The sequence below is a fragment of the Drosophila miranda genome (assembly GCF_003369915.1).
Source record: "Drosophila miranda strain MSH22 chromosome Y unlocalized genomic scaffold, D.miranda_PacBio2.1 Contig_Y1_pilon, whole genome shotgun sequence".
Lineage (NCBI taxonomy): Eukaryota > Metazoa > Arthropoda > Insecta > Diptera > Drosophilidae > Drosophila > Drosophila miranda.
The window spans coordinates 6,442,444-6,469,646 of NW_022881603.1; the positions used below are offsets into that span (position 1 = coordinate 6,442,444).

At 44.0% G+C, this 27,203-nt stretch overlaps 1 protein-coding gene and 2 pseudogenes across 1 annotated transcript; 1 reads left to right on the forward strand and 2 right to left on the reverse strand.

The window, feature by feature from the left end:
• Positions 1 to 3,532: 3,532 nt before the first annotated feature.
• On the reverse strand, positions 3,533 to 5,807 carry LOC117190372 (annotated as a pseudogene).
• A 906-nt stretch (positions 5,808 to 6,713) lies between these two features.
• LOC117192109 lies at positions 6,714 to 7,419 on the forward strand (annotated as a pseudogene).
• Positions 7,420 to 25,181: 17,762 nt separating this feature from the next.
• On the reverse strand, positions 25,182 to 25,614 carry LOC117190374. Its single transcript, XM_033395455.1, has 2 exons — positions 25,463 to 25,614; positions 25,182 to 25,407 (listed from the first exon to the last, which is right to left on the reverse strand). Exons 1-2 carry the CDS (start codon positions 25,612 to 25,614, stop codon positions 25,182 to 25,184), a joined length of 378 nt encoding a protein of 125 aa, XP_033251346.1.
• Between the last annotated feature and the right edge of the window lie 1,589 nt (positions 25,615 to 27,203).

Genomic DNA, 27,203 nt, shown 5'->3' on the forward strand with positions numbered 1-27,203 from the left:
GTTTAATTTATGCAATTGTTTCAGGTTTTTGCAGACAGACTGCACATTTAAATAGATTGCCGGTAATGGTAATTGCATCAGCCAGCGGAAATAGTAAGGCACCAAGAAAACACCGAGCAAACGGCCAACGAAAAATGGTCTTAGGTTTAATGATACTGGGGAGGAATATCGGTATCACTCCCATCAGGCCCGGCGGCCCTGCCACCTGACTCGAAATGGGGCAGCCTCAGGGTTTTCGGGGATTTAAATGCGCCTCCATTAATCGTCTATTGACATCAAAGTCAGGCGGCAAGACCCTCAGACTGAGGCTGCAGTTGCAGTCGAGGCTGTGCAGGAGGTTAAAATGCCAGAAATTGCTAAACGCCAAGGGGCCATCGTAGTCGTCGTCGTCGTCATCGTCGCTGCCAAAGTGTAGGCGCGTCTAATGAATACTTAGCCTGGGCCAGCAGATGGGGCCAGACCTTGACTCCAAGACTCCGACTCTAGCCCCGACACAGACGGCGGCAGAATTTCGTGACAAGATTGTCCCAAAGATTGTGAGCATATACTCGTACTATTGCTATTGTATTGCTATTGTCTTTGGCAACCGAAAATCCAAGCTTGTTTTCGGCTAAAGTTGGATTCGAAGTGGAGGTCCAACTCGGGTGCCGTTTGCCTGATGATTGTTTCCCTCGGCGTTTCTGGTGGCCGTAATTATGAAGACATTCGGCTGCAATAATTATAATATTTATTGTTCTACTTTTTAATATGTTTAATTTAGGATCGCTCGCTCGCTGCTCACTGAATTTCCGCTCCGAGATGAGGGCATTTTGTGTGCAAATTTTGTTGGGCAAGAACCTTGAAATATGTATTACGCATGACTTCTCTGATTACGAGCCACAAACTACACAGATGCCACAAAATGTCAGTCGCTGTCTGCCGTCTGGTTCTGGTACTTTTCTTCAACCTGTTCTCGCCCGCTGTCCACTCTGAAAGTCGCGGCGGGTTCTTTATGGCACACAACATAATGTAATTTGTTTTAAAGATGTTTGCGCAGCGTCTGCAATTTGATACCTAGCAAAGAGCAGGGTATAATGCGCCAGCGGTACACTCAAAACTTGAAGTTTGCAACGAACCTCGTTAAATAAAACTATTTTGAATTGTCAAAAACTTAAGAGGATTTAATTTAAATTTCACTCAAATGAGTCTGGAATTCACCACCAACAACCAATTGAAGGAATATTTGAGAAGACTAATCTGGGTCTGGAATAAAATTCTCAGGTCACCAACAGATCCTTACCAGAGTATTTGGAGCTCGACTATCCACCTGAATAGGCCCGTGTTTATTTAGCGTTGCGTAAGAAGCTAGAGCCGCCTTTGGCATGGTCTTCGGTCTGGCCTGGCATACTTTGAAACGGCTAATGCTAATGTCAATGAAGGCATAAATAAATAATTGCGCATAGCTGGGGCTGAAGCAGCAGTAGCACTCAATGGCTGGAGACGCTGCAACGCTGCATCGCTGCACCACTGCTCCGATGCACCGCTGCACTGCTGCAGACGTCGAACCAGTTGCGGTGGTTAAATGTCAGTGCTTCTGGTCATGTCGAGAAAACAGCTACTGCACCGCTGCGGGCATCACGCGGAGATTACGCGGAGAATGGGGCTCGGATCTTGGAATGGGCAATGGTTCCCCGCGCGGGGGACGTCGGTGCTGCCCATTTAATGGTCAAGGATGCACTTGAGTAACTTTGCTCCGCTTTGCCAGCGTAAACTGGTTCGCCTCTGTCTGGTGTGGTCAGGGAAGCTGAACTGGTAGCTGGAGCTCTGTCGGGGCTGAATCATCTTCTGACCTTGAAGCCTGCAGCATTGGAATGGGTTCTATGACGCCGACTAAAATGCAGTTGCAGTTTATGCTGATATCGATGCTAATCCGTCTGGGTACGCGTCGGGGTATCTTTGGGCACAGTAGTCTTCGCATTAATGTGATTTATGCAAATTGACAGCGGTCTTAAATGGCAGAGGGATCCATCCGCAGCACGTGGGCATCGTCGATTACGAATCATGGCTAATTAATGCAAATCGCGGCCAAGACATTTAATATGCGGGAGTGGGTCTTCTAGCAACTCCCCAATTATCATATGTCAAGTGAAGCTAAACACTTTTGTTTCGCTCTTTTAATTAATTAAAAAAAAACGTCAAAAGTTTTCGGAGATTAAGTTAAACGTTTGGCTTACACGATTTGTCAATACTTACATGGATATGTATAATTGCCACTTGAATAAACGATGTTCTAATTGTTTTGCCACTCAAGTGTGAGGTATTTAGTTTTATTAGCCCAAGCCGTTGATGGGTGTATGATTTACGTATATTAATATTTGAGTACTTTATGTATTAGCAATCAGCACAGAGTTACTGATCTAATACAGTAGGACCATCGGACATCTAAATTGAAAGTTTGTTATTCTTTTGCCACGAGACGATCTACACGAAACCATTATTTAGTTTGGATTACATGATAAATTCATTGGTTAGACATTTATCAAGCCCTCAGATAACGAGTTTGGCTCTATCTTCCGATAGATGAAGCGAATTAGGAGCTGACATAATTCCGGAGTGAATATTTAAAGACTGAAGCTAAATAAATTCGAGCAAATTAATTGGATGGCAAATATTCAACGGCTCGTTTATGAAAAACAGCCAATAAAGATCTTTTGTTTGGGCTTTGGGCTAATCTGTTTAACGCATTCCGCAGATCTTCTTCCAAAAGACCCAGCAGTGGGACCATAAAGTCTCCGAATGGGCAGCGCTGGACATTTATGGGTCCGGTTGAGAGCAAAGTGTGGTTTCGATTTGAATGGAAGCCGATTTTGTTTGGACCTTTGGGTGTTTATACGAGACTCTACGATACTTCGTATGCAAATTTTATTATATCAAATGAGCCATATTCTCGTTTTAAGATAGGCATTAAAGGTTCCAATTAATAAAACAAAAGTGGAATTATTAACTATTCTTGGCCGGCTGGCACGTGACTTTGGCTGGACAGTGTAGCTGCAATCACAGCGCTATTGTTGCACTTGTTGACTGCTGTCAAATCGCACGCGAAATGTGAAGGCCGGCTATGCAATCGAGATGACTCCCCTCCCCAGCCCGAATGCCACTACACTACTCTCCACTCCATGTATCATCTCCAACGCCAACTCCAACTTCATTCATATTCATTCATGGGGCCGTGTCTCAGTCGCCCCATTCATGCTTTATTCACCTCAATTTCTGATGGAAATAATAAATTAAATTTGACTGAATCGAGTTGAGGTAAAGAGTGGGAAAACATGGGAAAATATATACAAAGGTGCAAAAATGCTGAAAGAGATCCAGTTATGGATTAGAAAACTCTGACATACGAGTATATTTCAATAAACATAATTCCTTTAAAATAAGGTTTATTAGCTAGCGAAAAATTGAAAATACAAATTAATAAAATCAAGGAAATTTTTCTATACATAGAATAAATAATAATTGACGTTTAAACATATTCTATATACTGAAGAATAGATCACTTTCCCACTGTTTGTCGCATAGCCGTAAAGAATCGATAGGTGATGGTCATCAACTGTCAAACCAGTTGGAAAATTATTCAAATTAAAACAAACGAGGGGGAACGTTGTGAGTTGCTGCGGACACCGCAACTCTACAGTTATACCCGATACTTAGTCAGTATTGCTCTCCTCCGGCAGACGCAGCTAATATTAAACGACACGACAAAGAGTGCGTGCGAGAGAGACAGAAAATCAGTCTGAGCGTGACGTCGGGCGCTGCGTAGCCAGTGCAAATTGATTTGTTCCTTTTGGGTATAAAAATGATCCGATCTGATCCAGATTTTAGTGAGATCTAACAGAAGTGCGGATACCAAATTTGGTTACTCTAGCCTTAATATTCTCTGAGATTTGTGGATGCCCCAGATTTTCGTCCTTTGCGGGGGCGAAAGGGGGTGTGGCGAAATTTGGACACGAAACGGTCAAGGTCCGATATCACAGGAGTGTGGATACCAAATTTGGTTGCTCTGGCTCTTATGGGTTCTGACATCCTCATATTTTGCAATTGGCAAAGCCGACCATGAAACCTGTGTGTTAGAGAGAGACAGAGCGAGAAAGAATGAAATTGTTTTCTTGATTCTGGCTATAATAATTATACGATCTGGTTGAGATTTTACACTCTAGGAAATATAGTCATCCTCTACGATTCTGCGTTTTTGGTTTTATCGTATCTTTAAAAATGTGGATGCCACAGATTTTCGTCTTTTGTGGGGGCGGAAGTGGGCGGGGCGAAGTTTTGAAATATATTTTTGTAGCAGTGACATATCACAGACGTCTGGATCCAAAACAACGTTGCTCTAGCTCTTATAGTCTTTGAGCACTAGGCGCTGAAGGGGACGGACAGACGGACAGACGGACGGACGGACAGACAGACAGGGCTCAATCGACTCGGCTATTGATGCTGATCAAGGATATATATACTTTATGGGGTCGGAAACGATTCCTTCTGGACGTTACACACATCCACTTTTACCACAAATCTAATATACCCCAATACTCATTTTGAGTATCGGGTATAAAAACGAGAGGTTTACCCACGATCTTAAAGGTGTCAAGGGATATAATGATAATACCCTTTGCGGATATCTCCGCTGGACGCTGGGCGCGAGCCATAATACGGATGAGGTCTTTCTTATAGCGTATGGATCCATCATACCAATATTGCGAATAGGCAGCCATGGAAATGCTGGAACTCTGAAGGGGAAAAGTTTAGTGTTTACCGAGATTATATATATGTACTTCGTACCAAGTCGATCAGCCGCTGCGCATAGGAGCTGATCATGTAGGACATTCCCTCCTCATTTCGGCCTTCGACAACGGTGTAGAAGCCAATGCAGCAGAGCAGACTGGCTGTGGTAAAAAGATTGGAGGCCAAGAGAATGCCAAAAATCTGATTCACCTCCTTGTGCAACCTTTAACAAAGTGCAAAGCCTCAGCACTTATTAAATATCCGTGATGTGAAAAATTCCCACCTGAGGATCAGCTGATGTTTCTGCACGAGGCTGGCCAAGAACTCACAATCCTCTCTTTCTCGTTCTCGACTCGGAAGGTATGCGGCCAGCTTCTTGGCCAGATATCCAAAGTGCATGGAGATCTGGCTCGAGACACACATCATCCAGAGGTCTGCGCCCAAACTGACATTGACGACGAATTGGCTGTATGTTAAGTCCATGAAATAGGCTACCGCATAGCCTAGGGGAGTATCCGAGCTGAAGCAGAGCTGCGTTGGAAAGGTCCGTAGAAAGGGAAAATGTCCCTTTAGAAAATACTTCATAAAAGACTGAAGAAGAGGCCCTATTGCCATCACGGTCATCATGAAGTAGTAAGAGTACAACACATATCGCGTCGATCGGGAAGATAGTATCTGTTAACCTCATACTCCCTCCGAAGCGACTCGTCCGCAGGATACAATTCCTTCAAACTTAGGATAAGCGTACGCAGTCGTTTGCTGTAGATTATTAGGGTGACGAACTTCTCTGCTGCACTGAGCATGTAGAAAAAGTGGAGGGCCCGGCGCATGATTTTGGATGGACTCCCGGCCACAGACTCCACCTGGAGACACTCTAGGGCCACGAATAAAGCCTCATAAGAGCTGCTGGCAATGCATAAGTAGCAGCGGAGGAGACCCTTCTGCTACGATGGCCTGGCCGAGTCCAGAAAGTCGTATCCCAATGTCTTGAACATTATGTTCGCCAAAAAGGTGAAGTCCTGGTATTCGCGTTGCTTCTCCTGCATCTTTTTGTTTTGCCGCTTTTCGACTTCTGATATTTTGAAAGGTTTGTATTCCAGCTCTTAACTTGTTTGTGTTTTTCGACAATCGTAGGCTTTATACCCTAAAAGGGAGGAAAACGTCCATCGATTGTCCTATACACAATTGTCCATTGAATAATTGATGTTCTAATTGTTTTGTTAAATATGAGGTTATTATAAAGTTGTTGGTACGATGACTATACGTAGTATACAGCCTTGATTAATAAATAATTGCAGTGAAATTAATTGGAGTTAGATCCGAATCAATTGTTGTTTGGGTATAACTTTTTATACATGCTGTTATAAAAAAACTATTCATCATTAATTAAATCTGGTCCTTAAGATACTAAAAGTTGTTTAGTTAATATAACATGCAATTATATAAAGAAAGTTAATTATTATGTGATTTCCAATAGCGCTCATGTAAGCCACTGGGAGAAGCCGGAAAATAATGGAAACATTTATTTATAATTTATTCAGTGGCTTCTCGAATTTCACTACTGATTATATAAAATTCATATAGCAGACATTTGCATATACAACTTCTTATGGTTAGGCAAAAACTTAACGCCCCCCAACTGTGTTTCAGCCACTTTATTCGATTGCCTTGCCAACCGTTTTGCCGCATTTTGGCAGCGATTGGCTCAAAAGTGGCTCAACTCTTTGCTCTTGATTTTAATTACTTATACAGTCAGCAAATTATAATAAAAAACAATCTAAATTCTAAACGGAAATTGACAAAACTCTCTGTTCGCAAAAGTAAGAGATGAGCGTTGACCGAATACAATGAACTTTATGGACTATAGACTGAAATTAGATGCTTTTGCTAAATTGGTCTCCAAAGTTGGTTATAAAACGATCCGTTGGTCTGCGAAACTGTTACAGTTCTGTCGGGTAGATCAGCGTTGAAAGTTGTTATCGAAAATGTCTCTAAAACTGGTAAATCATAGTGTGCCCTCCAGGAAGTGATGTGTTCTAATCCAAAGTTGATGTGTTTGCAGTTGTCGTGCCTTTTCGTGCTGGTTTTGGCCGCGATCGCCTGCGAGGGGCAGACCCAATACAATCCGTATCTGAGGAACCCCTACTACAGGGACCTGTACTACAAAAACCGCGATCTGTACAATCTGCTCCGCTACTACGAAGGCTTCTACAAAAAGTACAACCCCTTCATTGCTTCAACGCCCAGGCCCGCGTTGTGGCCCAGTCCAACGAGGCCAACTACGGCACGGGATCCTATGTCTACAACTATGAGACGGAGAACGGCATCCACGGTGAGGAGCGCGGTGTGCCCGTCAATATAGGCAACCAGGAGCAGGAGGAACAGGTCGAGGGTGCCTACTCCTACATCTCGCCGGAGGGTCTGCGCGTGGGCGTCAAATACGTGGCCGATGCCAACGGCTTCCGTCCAGTGATCACCTGTTAGTATGCCCAGTATGATATTGCATGAGCTAAACACTACAGTGAAGTATTTCTCTTTCAAATGATGGCGTAAGCTCTGCCTTCTATGCCAGCCAGCCTGCCCCGGCAAATGTGGTCTACACGAAGCATTGAGGCAAGATTTCTTCCTATTCATTGTTACTTGAGTGAAATAAGTGTGTTCAGCCTTCTTCTTAATAAAAATATAATCTTAACAAATCGTTTTTGATCTTTGAAAGCCCCTGAATCATGACTCTAAAAATGCACATCGCAGTTAGCTTAGGCCTTGCTTGTCCATTGATTCAGAACATTTGTATTTGATCCTCTTAACTATTGATAAAAGTATTACCAATCTGGAATCCACCATTTCCATGCAAAATCACTCAGAGATATTATACTTTGACGACCTTTAGCCTTACCTATCAATAGATGCAAAACAGGCTTAAATTGGATCGAATAAAGTAATTCATACAAATAATAGAGCGCAGCGTGATCAATGACATATGTTTGTACCGTAATGCTTACAGTCTTCTCCTCCTCCATAACCACATATGGCCATAAACTGACGAACGCCATTTTGCCTTCCTTCGATTGATTTTTTTAAACCACATAAGCTCTTCTTAATAGTACGAAAGCTTTTTCAAATTAGTCTTCAGCACAAAAGTGTGCTTTTAAAATCTTTTTTGATTATTAAATTTTTTTTATTTTTTTGGGTGAAGGGGATGCCGACAATCGATTTTTTTCTTTTTTTATGAATTATTTGAATTTTGCCAACATAAACAAAATTCTCTGCAGTTGATTGAATCATTTATTTTCCAATTTTTTTGTCCGAAATAAGTTTAAGTACATTATATATATATATCTATTATATACTCCTTAATTTTAATCGAGTACAATTTGATAACATAAATTATACTATACAGACATATGTAGATATCCTTGAGCAAATTCACAAAAATTACCTTATTTATACCTACTTAAGGGTATGATCGAGATCCATGCACGCGTTGCTGCCGGTCTCATGGTTAGTCGGGTAGAGTGGGGGTGGGGTAGGGAGAGATCGCGTCACGAGCTCGAGCATTAGGAGCAAAGACAATAAAAATAAGTTTCGCGTGCGGTTCAAGGTTCAGACGGAAGAAATTTATAGAGAACTGACAGTGTAGGGAGATGAGTCAGCGGAACGAATTCGAGCGGGAGTTGCTTGCGGTGTCATTGCAACTCGGTATGCCCACCCTTCCTTGATCGCACCGGTCCAAATAGGCTGAGTAATGGGTAACGATCCCTAAAATAAAGGCTCTACTTCTGCTAGGTTACGTCATCTCGGCGCCACATGATCCTTAATAACGGCAACAATTAACGGGAATTCATTACAAACAGTTTATTCATTAAACTTTCCTACAAGCTCTCATGGCTGCTAGGAGGGTAGATATATATGTATAAAGGCTATTAAAGTAATAAGGATAATATGTTCAAATAAGCTGCAATTAAGATTAATTATATATATAACGAGGGGAACGTTGTGAGTTGCTGCGGACACCGCAACTCTACAGTTATACCCGATACTAAGTCAGTATGGCTCTCCTGCGGCAGACGCCGCTAATATTGAACCACACGACAAAGAGTGGGTGCGAGAGAGACAGAAAATCAGTATGAGCGTGACGTCGGGCGCTGCGTAGCCACTGAAAATTGATTTCTTGCTTTTGGCTACAAAAATGATCCGATCTGATCCAGGTTCAGCAATCTGATAGATATGGTCATTATCTATGATTCTGCGTTTTTAGTTTTCTCGAATGTGCAATATTGTGGATGCAACAGATTTTCGTCTTTTGTTGGTGCGGAAGGGGGTGGGGCGAAATTCTGAGATAAACGTTTTATAGTGAGATCTAACAGAAGTGCGGATACCAAATTTGGTTACTCTAGCCTTAATAGTCTCTGAGATTTGTGGATGCCCCAGATTTTCGTCCTTTGCGGGGGCGGAAGGGGGTGTGGCGAAATTTGGACACGAAACGGTCATGGTCCGATATCACAGGAGTGTGAATGAAATTGTTTTCTTGATTCTGGCTATAATAATTATACGATCTGGTTGAGATTTTACAATCTAGAACATATAGTCATCCTCTACGATTCTGCTGTTTTGGTTTTATCGTATCTTTAAAAATGTGGATTCCACAGATTTTCGTCCTTTGTGGGGGCGGAAGTGGGCGGGGCGAAGTTTTGAAATATTTTTGTAGCAGTGACATATCCCAGAAGTCTGGATCCAAAATATCGTTGCTCTAGCTCTTATAGTCTTTGAGCACTAGGCGCTGAAGGGGACGGACAGACGGACAGACGGACGGACGGACAGACAGACAGGGCTCAATCGACTCGGCTATTGATGCTGATCAAGAATATATATACTTTATGGGGTCGGAAACGATTCCTTCTGGACGTTACATACATCCACTTTTACCACAAATCTAATATACCCCAATACTCATTTTGAGTATCGGGTATAAAAACTGCAACTAAACTTCCTTGCGTATACTCTCAACTCCGCGAGATAGGTTATAGCTTGTCGCCATAAATTAACCCAATTTCGATCGACGGATGCAATATCTACTAGCACTCGATCGATATACCGGCAGTGGTTAAGTCAGATGCAGCTTAAGTGGACTGGACCAAGAGCTTAATGGAAAACATCAGGATTTCAACAGTCTCTCGCTTCACTTTACCTTCACAACCGATACTGAGGAATTTAGCAAGGTTGTCTGAACTAAGAAGGATAAGGAATTTCCAGTCGGGTGTAGTTGACTGTCTTTCGGACATTTACTGGGGCTGTGACAGCTCGGGCCCCACGTTGGGCGCCAATTATTTTTATTTTTCTTTTAAATTTATTATATATATAAATATATATTGCTAATACTGTAACACATAACGAAGCAGGAGGCTAGGATCTGAAACGGTAGACGAGCAGATGGAGGGTATGATCGAGATCCATGCACGCGTTGCTGCCGGTCTCATGGTTAGTCGGGTAGAGTGGGGGTGGGGAAGGGAGAGATCGCGTCACGAGCTCGAGCATTAGGAGCAAAGACAATAAAAATAAGTTTCGCGTGCGGTTCAAGGTTCAGACGGAAGAAATTTAAAGAAAAACGAGGGGGAACGTTGTGAGTTGCAGCGGACACCGCAACTCTACAGTTATACCCGATACTAAGTCAGTATGGCTCTCCTCCGGCAGACGCCGCTAATATTGAACGACACGACAAGGAGTGCGTGCGAGAGAGACAGAAAATCAGTCTGAGCGTGACGTCGGGCGCTGCGTAGCCAGTGCAAATTGATTTGTTTCTTTTGGCTATAAAAATGATCTGATTTGATCCAGATTCAGCAATCTGATAGATATGGTCATTATCTATGATTCTGCGTTTTTAGTTTTCTCGTATCCTCAATATTGTGGATGCAACAGATTTTCGTCCTTTGTGGAGGCGGAAAAGGGTGTGGCGAAATTCTGAGATATACGTTTTATAGTGATATCTAACAGAAGTGCGGATACCAAATTTGGTTACTCTAGCCTTAATAGTCTCTGAGATTTGTGGATGCCACAGATTTTCGTCCTTTGTGGGGGCGGAAGTGGGCGGGGCGAAGTTTTGAAATATTTTTGTAGCAGTGACATATCACAGAAGTCTGGATCCAAAACATCGTTGCTCTAGCTCTTATAGTCTTTGAGCACTAGGCGCTGAAGGGGACGGACAGACGGACAGACAGACATGGCTCAATCGACTCGGCTATTGATGCTGATCAAGAATATATATACTTTATGGGGTCGGAAACGATTCCTTCTGGACGTTACACACATCCACTTTTACCACAAATCGAATATACCCCAATACTCATTTTGAGTATCGGGTATAAAAACTGCAACTAAACTTCCTTGCGTATACTCTCAACTCCGCGAGATAGGTTATAGCTTGTCGCCATAAATTAACCCAATTTCGATCGACGGATGGAATATCTACTTGCACTCGATCGATATACCGGCAGTGGTTAAGTCAGATGCAGCTTAAGTGGACTGGACCAAGAGCTTAATGGAAAACATCAGGATTTCAACAGTCTCTCGCTACACTTTACCTTCACAACCGATACTGAGGAAGTTAGCAAGGTTGTCTGAACCAAGAAGGATAAGGAATTTCCAGTCGGGTGTAGTTGACTGTCTTTCGGACATTTACTGGGGCTGTGACAGCTCGGGCCCCACGTTGGGCGCCAATTATTTTTATTATACCCGATACTCAAAATGAGTATTGGGGTATATTAGATTTGTGGTAAAAGTGGATGTGTGTAACGTCCAGAAGGAATCGTTTCCGACCCCATAAAGTATATATATTCTTGATCAGCATCAATAGCCGAGTCGATTGAGCCCTGTCTGTCTGTCCGTCTGTCCGTCCGTCCGTCCGTCCGTCCGTCCGTCCGTCCGTCCGTCCCCTTCAGCGCCTAGTGCTCAAAGACTATAAGATCTAGAGCAACGATGTTTTGGATCCAGACTTCTGTGATATGTCACTGCTACAAAAATATTTCAAAACTTCGCCCCGCCCACTTCCGCCCCCACAAAGGACGAAAATCTGTGGAATCCACATTTTTAAAGATACGATAAAACCAAAACAGCAGAATCGTAGAGGATGACTATATGTTCTAGATTGTAAAATCTCAACCAGATCGTATAATTATTATAGCCAGAATCAAGAAAACAATTTCATTCACACTCCTGTGATATCGGACCATGACCGTTTCGTGTCCAAATTTCGCCACACCCCCTTCCGCCCCGCAAAGGACGAAAATCTGGGGCATCCACAAATCTCAGAGACTATTAAGGCTAGAGTAACCAAATTTGGTATCCGCACTTCTGTTAGATCTCACTAAAAAACGTATATCTCAGAATTTCGCCGCACCCTTTTCCGCCCCCACAAAGGAGGAAAATCTGTTGCATCCACAATATTGAGGATACGAGAAAACTAAAAACGCAGAATCATAGATAATGACCATATCTATCAGATTGCTGAATCTGGATCAAATCAGATCATTTTTATAGCCAATAGGAACAAATCAATTTGCAGTGGCTACGCAGCGCCCGACGTCACGCTCAGACTGATTTTCTGTCTCTCTAGCACGCACTCTTTGTCGTGTCGTTTAATATTAGCGGCGTCTGCCGGAGGAGAGCCGTACTGACTTAGTATCGGGTATAAATTTGGAGTTGCGGTCTCCGCAGCAACTCACAACGTTCCCCCTCGTTTTTCTTTTAAATTTATTATATATATAAATATATATTGCTAATACTGTAACACATAACGAAGCAGGAGGCTTGGATCTGAAACGGTAGACGAGCAGATGGAGGGTATGATCGAGATCCATGCACGCGTTGCTGCTGGTCTCATGGTTAGTCGGGTAGAGTGGGGGTGGGGTAGGGAGAGATCGCGTCACGAGCTCGAGCATTAGGAGCAAAGACAATAAAAATAAGTTTCGCGTGCGGTTCAAGGTTCAGACGGAAGAAATTTACAGAGAAATGACAGTGTAGGGAGATGAGTCAGCGGAACGAATTCGAGCGGGAGTTGCTTGCGGTGTCATTGCAACTCGGTATGCCCACCCTTCCTTGATCGCACCGGTCCAAATAGGCTGAGTAATGGGTAACGATCCCTAAAATAAACGCTCTACTTCTGCTAGGTTACGTCATCTCGGCGCCACATGATCCTTAATAACGGCAACAATTAACGGGAAACAGTTTATTCATTAAACTTTCCTACAAGCTCTCATGGCTGCTAAGAGGGTAGATATATATGTATAAAGGCTATTAAAGTAATAAGGATAATATGTTCAAATAAGCTGCAATTAAGATTAATTATATATATAACGAGGGGGAACGTTGTGAGTTGCAGCGGACACCGCAACTCTACAGTTATACCCGATAATAAGTCAGTAGGAGAGAGAGCCACTCCGGCAGACGCCGCTAATTTGAACGACACGACAAAGAGTGCGTGCGAGAGAGACAGAAAATCAGTCTGAGCGTGACGTCGGGGGGCTGCGTAGCCAGTGCAAATTGATTTGTTCCTATTGGCTATAAAAATGATCTGATTTGATCCAGATTCAGCAATCTGATAGATATGATCATTATCTATGATTCTGCGTTTTTAGTTTTCTCGTATCCTCAATATTGTGGATGCAACAGATTTTCGTTTTTTGTGGGGGCGGAAGGGGGTGGGGCGAAATTTTGAGATATACGTTTTAAAGTGAGATCTAACAGGAGTGCGGATACCAAATTTGGTTACTCTAGCCTTAATAGTCTCTGAGATTTGTGAATATCCCCAGATTTTCATCCTTTGCGGGGGCGGAAGGGGGTGTGGCGAAATTTTGAAACAAACTCGTCTCGGTCCGATATATTAGGAGTGTGGATACCAAATTTGGTTGCTCTAGCTTTTATAGTCTCTGAGATCTAGGCGCTAATGTTTTACTCTAAGCAAAGCCGGCTATGCTACGTGTGTGTTAGAGAGAGACAGGGCGAGAAAAAATGAAATTGTTTTCTTGATGCTGGCTATAATAATAATACGATTGTTCGGGCCAGCCGCTGAAGAATAACCGTAACTTTAGCATTATTATTGTATGAGCAGAGAGAGCCGCCTATGTTGTAAAACGTTGACGTTCTGCAGAGCTGCTGCGCTCTCCCGCTAAAGGGGCTCTCTGCCGCCGCCACTTCGGCAACTACTTTGATCTGCTGCCGCCACTTCGGCAATCACTTTGATCTAACGCCGTCGTCTATAGTTTAGTTCTATGCTAACCCCTCTGCGCATTGGTTGCATATCGATCTCGCATAAAGTTTATCTGGCAATAGCAAGAAATCGGCTTCCGCTAAGCCACCAAGATTAAATACGAATTATAAGGTTTAACCCAAAATCTCTTTTCATTTTTGAAACACATAGGTGCCAAAAAAGCTTGGCATCTCAAACATTGGTGACCCCGACGTGATATAAAACCATTGCTTAATCGCGTTCCGTTAAAACACTTATTATTTATACAATATTTTGTTGTTGGGTAGTTTAACTACCAACAAATACATTTGGGTGCACGTTGAAAAACAGTTTAAAGTGCAAATTCAGTGAGAGTGCGGCTGGAATATTTATAGACAAATTCCGGTACTTTAAGCGTCGAATCTCTCATTCTCTGCGCAGCTTCAGCCGCGGTTCTTGACTTTTCGTGTCTTGCATTCTCGCTCTCGCGTCTATACATCGTCGCTTAAGCGGTATTTCATTTTCCGTTGTTGTGCCGAATTGCACAACGGTTCACATGGACAACGATCCGAATACAGGCGCGGGCGGAAATATTGTGGTGGCTGATTCCAGACTGAATCTGTATAAGCGTAAAAGTCAGTCATTATATGATCGATTGCACAGGCTTGGCGAATCCTTCGCGGGGAATAAAATCGATAAGCTGACCGCCGCGGAAGTCGAGGTGCGCCTTGATATGTTGGCAGAAATTCGAGAGGAATTTAATAAGGCCCATAATGAGTTGGAGGCTCTCGATCAAAACGAGATTGGGAGTGAGCTGCGCGAAATCTTCGATACTCTTTTCATATCGTTGAAAGCTGAGTTGCTGGCTGCTGTTGAAGTAAGCCAGTCACACGCCGCTGCCCATTCTACGACTCTGCCAAGCCATTCCGGACATAGTACCATCATCATGGCTCACAAGCAGCGACTTCCTGAGCTGAACGTGCCTAAATTTTCTGGTGGATACGTCGAGTTCTCGAATTTTATGGCAATTTTCAAATCGGTGATTGAAGCGGATGCGGATCTCAGTGACATCGAGAAATTCCAGCACCTTCGCTCTTGCCTCGCTGATGCGGCTTTGGATTCGGTTCGATCGTTAGAGCTCTCCAGTGCCAATTATCGTGCGGCTCTGGATATACTTAATAAACGCTTTAAAAAACAAAAGACTTGTTTTCCAGGCACACATCAAGAAGATTCTTGGGCTAAAGAGGGTAGACTCGCCTTCTGCTAAAAGGCTTCGGGAGTTTTCGGATGCAGTCAATTTACACATGCGAGCGTTGCAGACATTGGGAACTGCTGAGGAGATTTCAGGATTCATGGTCATCAACATGCTGCTGCAGAAGTTGGATTCGAAGACGCAAACCAAATGGGAGGAGCAGAGGAATTCTTCGAATTCTTGCAGCAACGCTGCCAGAAAATGGAGCGATTGGAATATGCTACAGCGACACACGCTAGTAGCGATCAGGTGGGAAAAAACCATTCCTATACGCAGGTTAAGAAAACGTTTGTAGCTTCCAACTCTTCCGCCGACCCGTCTGTATGCGTCTTTTGCCACTCAGCGGGCCATGGAAGATTCAGATAGATTCAGGATCGCAGCTGCATCTCGTCACATCCAGGTTCGCCCAGCAGCTTCAGCTTAGGAGAACTCAATCGTCTGCCCTTGTGTCTGGGCTAGGCGATACCAGCGTTTCTACTGAGGGATCCACCATAAGCATTTGTATGCATTCTCGCACCTCTGCTTACACAAATACACTTACTGCTCTCATCGCCCCCACGATCACCGATTCTCAACCAAGTATGACAGTAAATGTATCCGATTGGCGTATTCCATCAAACATTCAGCTCGCTGATCCTGCATTTTTCAATCCTCAACGGGTTGATCTTCTCATTGGTGCGAGCGTTTTTTATGATCTCCTCTGCGTAGGGCAAATCAAACTCACCGATGGACTGCCTCTTCTGCAGAAGACCCGGCTTGGGTGGATCGTATCTGGCGGTGGACAGAAGGTATCAAGCTCGGCGTTTTTGGCTACGCACAATTGTCCAGATTCGATAGCTGAGATGGAAGCAAGGTTGGATAAAACTCTTCGTATGTTTTGGGAAGTCGAGAATTGTGTGGAGGGTGGTTTGAATACCAAAGAAGAAGACGATTGTGAAGCACATTTCGTAAGCCACCTTTCACGGTTGCCATCCGGGGAGTATGCAGTTCGTCTGCCGCTAAATAACAATACTGATCGTTTAGGAGAATCTTATGCTCAGGCTTATCGACGGTTCATCAGTCTGGAGCGAAAACTGGAGCGTAATCCTACACTCAAGGAGCGGTATTCCGCCTTTATGAGGGAGTACATTGATTTGCATCATATGCACCAAGTCAACCCTGATTCCCGTATTCTCTGCAAATATTTCTTGCCTCATCACTGTGTCCTAAAGGAGGACAGTACGACGACAAAACTCCGTGTCGTTTTCGACAGATCCGCAGCTACATCAACTGGATATTCTCTAAATGATGTGATGATGACAGGCCCTGTTATTCAGCCTGCATTGTTTAACATATTGATTCGCTTTCGAACATATCCAGTCGCTCTCACTGGGGACATTTGTAAAATGTACCGCTGCGTACGAGTGTCTCCACCCGACAATTTGTATCAGTGCATCCTATGGCGAGATTCCATCGAGTCCGAGGTTCAAGTCTACACATTAGACACCGTCACATACGGGACGAGGGCTGCATCATTTTTAGCGGTCCGCGCAATGCACCAGCTGGCCATCGACGAGGGTGAGTCCTACCCTCTTGGCTCAGCTGCTCTGCGGCAGGAGTTTTACGTGAATGACCTTATTTCGGGCGGTAATTCGGTCGCACAGGTCAAGGACAAGATGCACCAAACATCAGCTTTACTGTCCCGTGGTAATTTTAGACTTAGGAAATGGTGCTCCAGTCACCAGGAAGTACTTGAGGGAACCCCTGAAGATGACATAGAGAAGTTCCTAAAGTTTAATGATGGAAGCGACATTGCCAAAACTCTCGGCTTAGCGTGGGACCCTGCTTCGGATCAGCTGCTTTTTGCCTTGTCCGCACTGGACACAAACTCAAAGCCATCAAAGCGGTCGGTTTTATCTACGATTGCGCGGTTCTACGACCCTCTTGGATTGATAAATCCAGTCATTGTCCGGTGCAAAATCTTCCTTCAGCAGCTTTGGAGAGAAAATTTGGATTGGGATGAAAGCCTACCCTCAGCGTTGCATTCAACTTGGATGGACTTGAGAAATAGTTTGGCAAGCATTTCTCGGATCTCATTTCCTCGCTTGGTTCTTCGTTCTAGTGTGGCTACAGAAGTTCACGGATTCTGTGATGCCAGCTTAGAAGCATATGGCGCTTGCGTGTATGTCGTGTTCCAGGGAAGCCCAGTCTTTGAGCCACGTTTTGTGCTCAAAGTCGCGAGTGGCGCCGCTAAAGACTATATCGATTCCTAAGCTGGAATTAAGTGGAGCCCATTTGCTTGCGAAAATCATGCAGAATGTAAAGGACATGGGAATCTTTACAGGTCGGGTTTATTGCTGGTCGGATTCGTCAACAGCATTATCTTGGATTAGGGACGAGCCAGCTAAATTTCAAGTTTTCGTGGCAAATCGAGTGGCATCAATTCAGGAGTTGACGGCAGCCATGGAATGGCGCTAATTGTGCAAATCGTTAAATCCTGCTGATATTCTCTCGAGAGGCTCGCTTCCCAACAACCATCTTATCCAGTCAGAGCTATGGTTTCACGGCCCATCCTTTTTGCTAGGCTCCAAGGATAAGTGGCCTGTATCTCCATCTAACATCATAGCAACTTTGGAGCTTCGCAAGGGAGGATTGCTAATCACGTCTCCACATGCCGATCTCAAGTCCGGATGCAAATTTGCGAATTCATTCTTTCGCATGCAGCGCACATTTGCCTACATGCATAAATTTATACATCGTCTTAGGCATCCAGGACTCACCGTTTCTGATATTCGGCAAGGAACGCATCTTCTAATTCGACACATTCAGCTGGCAAATTTGTGGATGGACATAAAGGAGATTCGGCGCAATGGTCAAGTCATGAAATCCAGTTCTATTAGTTCGCTCAACCCGTTCATCGATCATTCTGGACTACTTAGAGTTGGAGGTCGTCTTGGCAACTCATCGCTAGGATTTGACGCTCAGCACCCGCTCATTCTGCCAAAGGGACATTCCATTACCTTTGCGCTGATAAGATATTATCATGAAAGAAACCTCCATGCCGGACCTCGCGCCTTGCTTTCCAAAATTCGGCTGGAATATTGGCCCATTGGAGGTGTTAAGGCAGTGTCAAGGGTCGTCAGCAGATGTGTGAGATGCTTCAGGACTAGGCCGCGCATGGTCGAACACATCATGGGAGACCTACCTAAGGAACGTTTGGAAGGATCTCGAGCTTTTGAAGTCACTGGAGTAGATTACTGTGGACCTTTTTTCTACCGATCAGAAATCCGCACGAGGCCTCCGATCAAGTGCTACATTAGCGTATTCATCTGTTTCACTTCTAAGGCTATACACATGGAGCTCGTAAAGGATTTGACCACCGCATCGTTTTTAGGCGCACTAAAGCGTTTTACTTCCACTCGAGGAAGGCCAAGTCAAATTTGGTCGGACAATGCGACAAACTTCGTTGGGGCCAAGAACGAGCTTCTGGAGCTAAAGAAGCTTTGTCTGAGCGAACCGCATATGAAGGAGGTCCACGAATCCTGCTTGGCTGACTCGATCGACTGGCGTTTCATCCCACCTCGCTCTCCGCATTTTGGCGGGTTGTGGGAAGGGGCCGTGAAGGCCGCAAAATATCACCTGTACCGCTCAGTTGGACCATCTGTGCTTAGCTTCGACGAGCTGCGCACTCTGATCTGTGAGATCACTGCAATTGTTAACTCTCGCCCTTTGCTCTCGCTTTCAGAAAATCCTGATGATTTAGACGTTTTGACTCCTGCTCGGGCCATCCGCTGAAGAATAACCGTAACTTTAGCATTATTATTGTATGAGCAGAGAGAGCCGCCTATGTTGTAAAACGTTGACGTTCTGCAGAGCTGCTGCGCTCTCCCGCTAAAGGGGCTCTCTGCCGCCGCCACTTCGGCAACTACTTTGATCTGCTGCCGCCACTTCGGCAACCACTTTGATCTAACGCCGTCGTCTATAGTTTAGTTCTATGCTAACCGCTCTGCGCATTGGTTGCATATCGATCTCGCATAAAGTTTATCTGACAATAGCAAGCAATCAGCTTCCGCTAAGCCACCAAGATTAAATACGAATTATAAGGTTTAACCCAAAATCTCTTTTCATTTTTGAAACACATAGGTGCCAAAAAAGCTTGGCATCTCAAACAACGATCTTATTCAAATTCTGCAGTCTAAAATTAATGGTCATTCTCTACGATTCTGCGTTTTTGGTTTTCTCGTATCTTTAAAATTTTGGATGCCACAGATTTTCGTCCTTTGTGGGGGCGGAAGTGGGCGGGGCGAAGTTTTGAAATATTTTTGTAGCAGTGACATATCACAGAAGTCTGGACCCAAAACATCGTTGCTCTAGCTCTTATAGTCTTTGAGCACTAGGCGCTAATAGGGACGGACAGACGGACGGACAGACGGACAGACGGACAGACAGACGGACAGACGGACGGACGGACAGACGGACAGACAGACATGGCTTAATTGACTCGGCTTTTGATGCTGATCAAGAATATATATACTTTATGGGGTCGGAAACGATTCCTTCTGGACGTTACACACATCCACTTTTACCACAAATCTAATATACCCCAATACTCATTTTGAGTATCGGGTATAAAAACGAACTTTAATTTTCTGTAAGCCGGCAGTTGGGGTTCAATTTTCACTCACCCGATGGGTTCGGCCTTAGCTTAATAAACGTAGGAATGGTCGGCTGATCTTTTGACTAGATCTTAGCCACGAGGGACACGCGGTATTTACGGTCGAGGTTAGAATTTTTCCTTTCACTGCACTACTTGAGTATTTTCCTCAGACGTCCGTCTGGGATCGCGAGTAAAATTGGAAAGAACATGCCCAAGCCGCTCTCCTTCCGCTTGAGCCCTTGGTTCTCTCATTCCCCTTTTCTCACCACACCTTGACAGTAGCCGCTGTTAACTTATGTCATTTTTTTTTGCGCGTAACTGCCCAAAAGGTGCAAGGTGCATGTCTAAGGGAAGGGGAAACCGTGGGACGGTTATCCGATATTTTTATACCCGATACTCAAAATGAGTATTGGGGTATATTAGATTTGTGGTAAAAGTGGATGTGTGTAACGTCCAGAAGGAATCGTTTCCGACCCCATAAAGTATATATATTCTTGATCAGCATCAATAGCCGAGTCGATTGAGCCATGTCTGTCTGTCCGTCTGTCCGTCCGTCCGTCTGTCCGTCTGTCCGTCCCTATTAGCGCCTAGTGCTCAAAGACTATAAGAGCTAGAGCAACGATGTTTTGGATCCAGACTTCTGTGATATGTCACTGCTACAAAAATATTTCAAAACTTCGCCCCGCCCACTTCCGCCCCACAAAGGACGAAAATCTGTGGCATCCACAATTTTAAAGATACGAGAAAACCAAAAACGCAGAATCGTAGAGAATGACCATATCTTTTAGACTGCAGAATTTGAATAATATCGTATTTTTATTATAGCCAGCATCAAGAAAACAATTTCATTTTTTCTCGCCCTGTCTCTCTCTAACACACACGTAGCATAGCCGGCTTTGCTTAGAGTAAAACATTAGCGCCTAGATCTCAGAGACTATAAAAGCTAGAGCAACCAAATTTGGTATCCACACTCCTAATATATCGGACCGAGACGAGTTTGTTTCAAAATTTCGCCACACCCCCTTCCGCCCCTGCAAAGGATGAAAATCTGGGGATATTCACAAATCTCAGAGACTATTAACGCTAGAGTAACCAAATTTGGTATCCGCACTCCTACTAGATCTCACTATAAAACCTTAATCTCAAAATTTTGCCCCACCCCTTTCCGCTCACACAAAGGACGAAAATCTGTTGCATCCACAATATTGCAGATTCGAAAAAACTAAAAACGCAGAATCATAGATAACGACCATATCTATCAGATTGCTGAATCTGGATCAGATCAGATCATTTTTATAGCCAAAAGGAACAAATCAATTTGCAGTGGCTACGCAGCCCCCCGACGTCACGCTCAGACTGATTTTCTGTCTCTCTCGCACGCACTCTTTGTCGTGTCGTTCAAATTAGCGGCGTCTGCCGGAGTGGCTCTCTCTCCTACTGACTTAGTATCGGGTATAACTGTAGAGTTGCGGTGTCCGCTGCAACTCACAACGTTCCCCCTCGTTTTGGTTGGACAGGCGCCACTACAAACTGGTTAATATTGGAAGACCTTTTCTCAGCGTGAGCTTGGAGAATACAGGATATGCAGAGCACTGATCTGAAAACAATTGAGAAATAGTTAGTAAACGTAAAATTATATTTAATAAAAAATCTTGAAAAAGTCGTCTCTTTCTATTTTATTCTATTTATTTTTTAAAATTAAGCAAATCACTCTTATGGGTTACCCCCAGATCAAGCTGGGCCTGCCGACAAAAATGGGTCAACTTTCGCTTATCGGAAATGTGAATAGTTAGTGTACGAGTACTCGGTGTACGAGTACACAGCGACTACTTAGACGGAGACTTGTTTTTGTCTTGACTTTGGGAGAGCAAAAAACCCATTAATTTTAAACGGAGCCCGAATATTGGGTATTCAAAATGTGGAATATAATTTGGCAAAATGTCAGACAGCTTCATTATCATAGGTCCTCTCGCATTTAGCATTAGGTTTGGCTAACCCAATATTATTTACCAGTGATGTTAAGATACGTTATATGCAATGTACGGATTCAACGATTAATAAAAAAAAAAAAAAAAAAAAGATTCATGATCAAATGCGATGCGATGTGACCTTTGGTTCAGAATAATAAAACATTCGTTCAACTCAAGGGCTCAAGATGATCTTCAAGTTTTTCGCTCGTTGAAAAAAAACACTTGATTCTTCGTAACAGATATCATAGTTGGGTGTGTATTTTGATATATAAAATAACAAATATGAATTATCTTATGCTTAGCAACGTTGTCACATTGAGTTAGATAGATAAAAAAATACGAAATAACATAGGAGAGTACTACATATACGACTACAATTCGATTCCTCCATTCGTCTCCTTCCTTTTGCTTTTTCTGTGGATTTTTTCCTGGATTTTTTCGATGGCTTGTTATAGGGTTTGCCCGATGATCATTCGGCAAATGCAAGGGAATGGTGGTCTGCTCCCGCCAAGTCTGAGGTGTGACCGCTGGCGACACGCAGAGAGGATTGCTCTTTCCCATGCACGCCGGTGGTAGCAGTCACGCTTGCCACCGACGTTTGCGTTGACATCCCAACCCGTGCTTTATCCTTCTTCGCCTCCATATTTGGCCCGAGGGTCCATACTGGTTAATATTTTTCGGGGGGACCACCCCTAGCGTTTTAGGCCTGACCGCCAGGCACCTCTAGCCATGGCCATGGTTCGGTTCCCCCGACTTTGAATCGGGAAGCCTTAGCTAGACACTGCATTACCCCGGACTGAGCAAGCGACAGTGCATTACCCTTGTCCGGGGTAATGCAGTGTCCATTGCCCAGCCGGCACCCTCGTGGAGGGTTCAGATAGAGGATTTTCGCCAGCCTAACTACATATATAATCAATGAAAAATTTGTATAATTTGGCAAACGTCGTCTCCTCGGGTTCAGCGACCCTTTGAACTTGAATTATATCCATAAGTATAACCGGAATCGGAATCGGAATCGGAATAAGACTCGGATTGAACCGGCATAAGAAAAATGTTGACAAAAATGATTTTAATTGTTTGTAGCAAACGTTGACACCGCCAGCAACAGCGGCGGTGTCAGCTCGGGGATCGGCTTGGAATTTGTCTCTAACGGTTTCGGAGTCTGCAGATGAATCCAAGATTAACGATATATTACTATGTAGGTACATATATTTGTATGTAGATGCAAGCAGCCGAAACGGAGAATGATTGTCAGCGCACATTGCCGGTCTTAGGCCAATTAATAACGACCATAAACATAAACTGTGATTAAAACGCAACAGTTTGGGACACGGGAAGCCGAGTGCTGGCCTGGCCACGGGCAGAGGGTAAAGAGTACCGAACACCAAGTACCAAGTATCGATGATGCGTCACAGTCAGTGTACTCCAAAGGTCGTACGCTGAACCTACGGCTGGGAGCCAGACCAGCAGAGATTAAATGAAACGAGACCACAGACCAGAGACCAGGCTAGACCAGACCCGACCCGACCCAAAGCAGTGCCAGATTGTTGTGTGAATCACGGCGAGTGCTGTTATTGTTACTTTTTGAATCATTTCGTTTGTTTTTGGGTTCTGTCGATTTCTACATACTATATAGGGGGGGAATTCATAAAAGTCACAAAAACTTAATAAATATTTTAATAAAATGTCTTTTTAATCAATTACAAGTTCGATTTGTGATGCCCGGGCGGTTGTCACTTGATTTGCATGCTACGAGTATTTGCGATCAGATATCAGATCAGATCTTCACACCGCAGGGTGCTGCTGGTGTTATTATACCCGATACTCAAAATGAGTACTGGGGTATATTAGATTTGTGGTAAAAGTGGATGTGTGTAACGTCCAAAAGGAATCGTTTCCGATCCCATAAAGTATATATATTCTTGATCAGCATCAATAGCCGAGTCGATTGAGCCATGTCTGTCTGTCCGTCTGTCCGTCCGTCCGTCTGTCCGTCTGTCCGTCCCCTTCAGCGCCTAGTGCTCAAAGACTATAAGAGCGAGAGCAACGATGTTGTGGATCCAGACTTCTGTGATATGTCACTGCTACAAGAATATTTCAAAACTTTGCCCCGCCCACTTCCTCCCCCACAAAGGGCGAAAATCTGTGGCATCCACAATTTCGACGATACGAGAAAACTAAAAATGTAGAATTGTAGAGAATGACCATATCTTTAAGACTGCGGAATCTGAATTGGATCGTATTCTTATTATAGCCAGCATCAAGAAAACAATTTCATTTTTTCTCGCCCTGTCTCTCTCTAACACACACGTAGCATAGGCGGCTTTGCTTAGAGTAAAACATTAGCGCCTAGATCTCAGAGACTACAAAAGCTAGAGCAACCAAATTTGGTATCCACACTCCTAATATATCGGACCGAGACGAGTTTGTTTCAAAATTTCGCCACACCCCCTTCCGCCCCCGCAAAGGACGAAAATCTGGTGATATTCAAAAATCTCAGAGACTATTAAGGCTAGAGTAACCAAATTTGGTATCCGCACTCCTGTTAGATCTTACTATAAAACGTGTATCTCAAAATTTCGCCCCACCCCCTTCCGCCCACACAAAGGACGAAAATCTGTTGCATCCACAATATTGCACATTCGAGAAAACAAAAAACGCAGAATCATAGATAATGACCATATCTATCAGATTGCTGAATCTGGATCAGATCAGAACATTTTTATAGCCAATAGGAACAAATCAATTTGCAGTGGCTACGCAGCGCCCGACGTCACGCTCAGACTGATTTTCTGTCTCTCTCGCACGCACTCTTTGTCGTGTCGTTTAATATTAGCGGCGTCTGCCGGAGGAGAGCCATACTGACTTAGTATCGGGTATAACCGTAGAGTTGCGGTGTCCGCAGCAACTCACAACGTTCCCCCTCGTTTTATTATAAAAATGCACACATACAGACTATATCTATATGGAGAAATATTTTTAATGGCCAGCACTGGCATTGACCTTGGATCACATTCTGTCCAAATCTCACACTTTCTTCGATACGATGCGTCACTATCACATCACACGGCCAGGTAGGATCGGCTTGGATGGGCTCGGTTGGATGATAATCTCCGCTAAATTCAAGTATTTACGATCCATATCCAATATCAGAACAAGTTTGAGTGTGTTTCATTTCATTGACATAAAGTTTTAATCTGTTAAAACTAATTTCAAACAATTTGAGTCGGCTTAGAGAGCAGGAAGTATCAACACGGGCACTCCAAAAAAAGTGCCCCCGACTAGTAGGCGATCACATGTGTAATTTCCTATAGCTCCAGTACCAGATGAAGCCTGTGAGGATCAGCGGCAGCATTCGGCCGTCAAGTGCGGGACTGCTCGATGCGTTGCGCAGGTGTCGTTGCGGCAGTGGCAGAGGAGAACGGTGTTCCTGAAGTTCACCTTCTCCTCGAAGCAGCCCTCTTCGTACGGCTCCTCCACGACGGATTTCTCCTCCCACGACTTGTTGACGAAGACGTTTGTGGTGCTCAGTTGCTGGGCACATCCCCGCATTGATACACTGGTTTCCCTCCAGTAGGCTCATGGTTAATACGGTTTTCGTGCACATGGTTGAGTGGGGGCACTCTCCAATGTGTCCGAGGGGCTTTTGCGGGCCGCCGCACGTCTGATCAGCCTCGTTGCACTGGTAACACTTGAGAATCTCGCCGACTGCCACGCTTCCGATTAGGAAAACCACTGTTCCCACAGTCGGCCAGAGCTTGGTTCCGATGCCCATTATTTCCGGGGATAGAATACGAGTAACTCTGCTTCCGAAGTCGTTTGCGCTTGCGTTTCCGATACAAGCTTTGCGCTTCGAGGGCCTGAAGAGAACTGGAGTCACAGTGGGAAAGGAAAGTCTCGTATGTTTAAAATAAGATAATTTATGAGTAATACGCACTCTTTTGGAGCAGTCGCTGATCAACTAAAGTTAATCTCAGCCGACAAAAGTTTTATTTTTTTTGGAGGGCGTTCTCATATCACCGAGTGCTCTGCAGCATTACAATTGAAGTGAAATGAAATTAAACTTACTGGGTATGCATGAAATTTCATTGGATTATTCGAATAAACCTTGAGCAACTGCTTCCACTCCCCGTTCCTCTCTCTCCAAATGCTTCCAGATGTTTCATTATGCACCTTTGTTTGCTTCTTTGTCTTTCTTTCGCTCTCTGTATTGGGAGGCGGACAGCTCTTATCAAGAATGCGATCGACGCCTCTTCTTTTGCCATTCCAATGCGTCGCAGATACGAATATGTATTTGCGCTCATCGATTCCTATCGATTGTTTGAGCACTTTATCCCTTGGCCAAGCCCGGAGTTTGCCAGTGGAATTTAATTGGATTATAATGACAGCATTGTTCAGTTCGACTCCCATTCCCATTCCCATTCCTGTTCCCGTTCCAGAGACTGCGCTCCCCACATATGACTTACGCGTATTTTCACCCCCTCTAAGTCGGCCTTTTGGACAGACAGCCTTTAGCATTTCGTGCAAAACAAATGAAATCTTTATAGGCTGGCATTGTTTTTCTGTCCATAAATTACCCCCGACTTTGCGTGGGTTTTCACACATACTGGGACTGTCAATGTCAACTCGATACTCAAAATGAGTATTGGGGTATATTCGATTTGTGGTAAAAGTGGATGTGTGTAACGTCCAAAAGGAATCGTTTCCGACCCCATAAAGTATATATATTCTTGATCAGCATCAATAGCCGAGTCGATTGAGCCATGTCTGTCTGTCCGTCCGTCCGTCTGTCCGTCCCTATTAGCGCCTAGTGCTCAAAGACTATAAGAGCTAGAGCAACGACGTTTTGGATCCAGACTTCGTTGCTATGTCACTGCTACAAGAATATTTCAAAACTTCGCCCCGCCCACTTCCGCCCCCACAAAGGACGAAAATCTGTGGCATCCACAATTTTAAAGATATGAGAAAACCAAAAACGTAGAATTGTAGAGAATGACCATATCTTTTAGACTGTGGAATCTGAATTGAATCGTATTATTATTATAGCCAGCATCAAGAAAACAATTTCATTTTTTCTCGCCCTGTCTCTCTCTAACACACACGTAGCATAGGCGGCTTTGCTTAGAGTAAAACATTAGCGCCCAGATCTCAGAGACTACAAAAGCTAGAGCAACCAAATTTGGTATCCACACTCCTAATATATCGGACCGAGACGAGTTTGTTTCAAAATTTCGCCACCCCCCCTTCCGCCCCCGCAAAGAACGAAAATCTGGGGATATTCAAAAATCTCAGAGACTATTAAGGCTAGAGTAACCAAATTTGGTATCCGCCCTCCTGTTAGATCTTACTATAAAACGTGTATCT

Excerpts from the sequence above, each read along its gene's own strand:
- LOC117190374 (XM_033395455.1), bottom strand. The coding sequence starts at position 25,614 with ATGGGCATCGGAACCAAGCTCTGGCCGACTGTGGGAACAGTGGTTTTC. Across the intron at positions 25,408-25,462 it reads CCCCTCGGACACATTGGAGA|GGAAACCAGTGTATCAATGC; the intron begins GTGCCCCCACTC and ends AGCCTACTGGAG.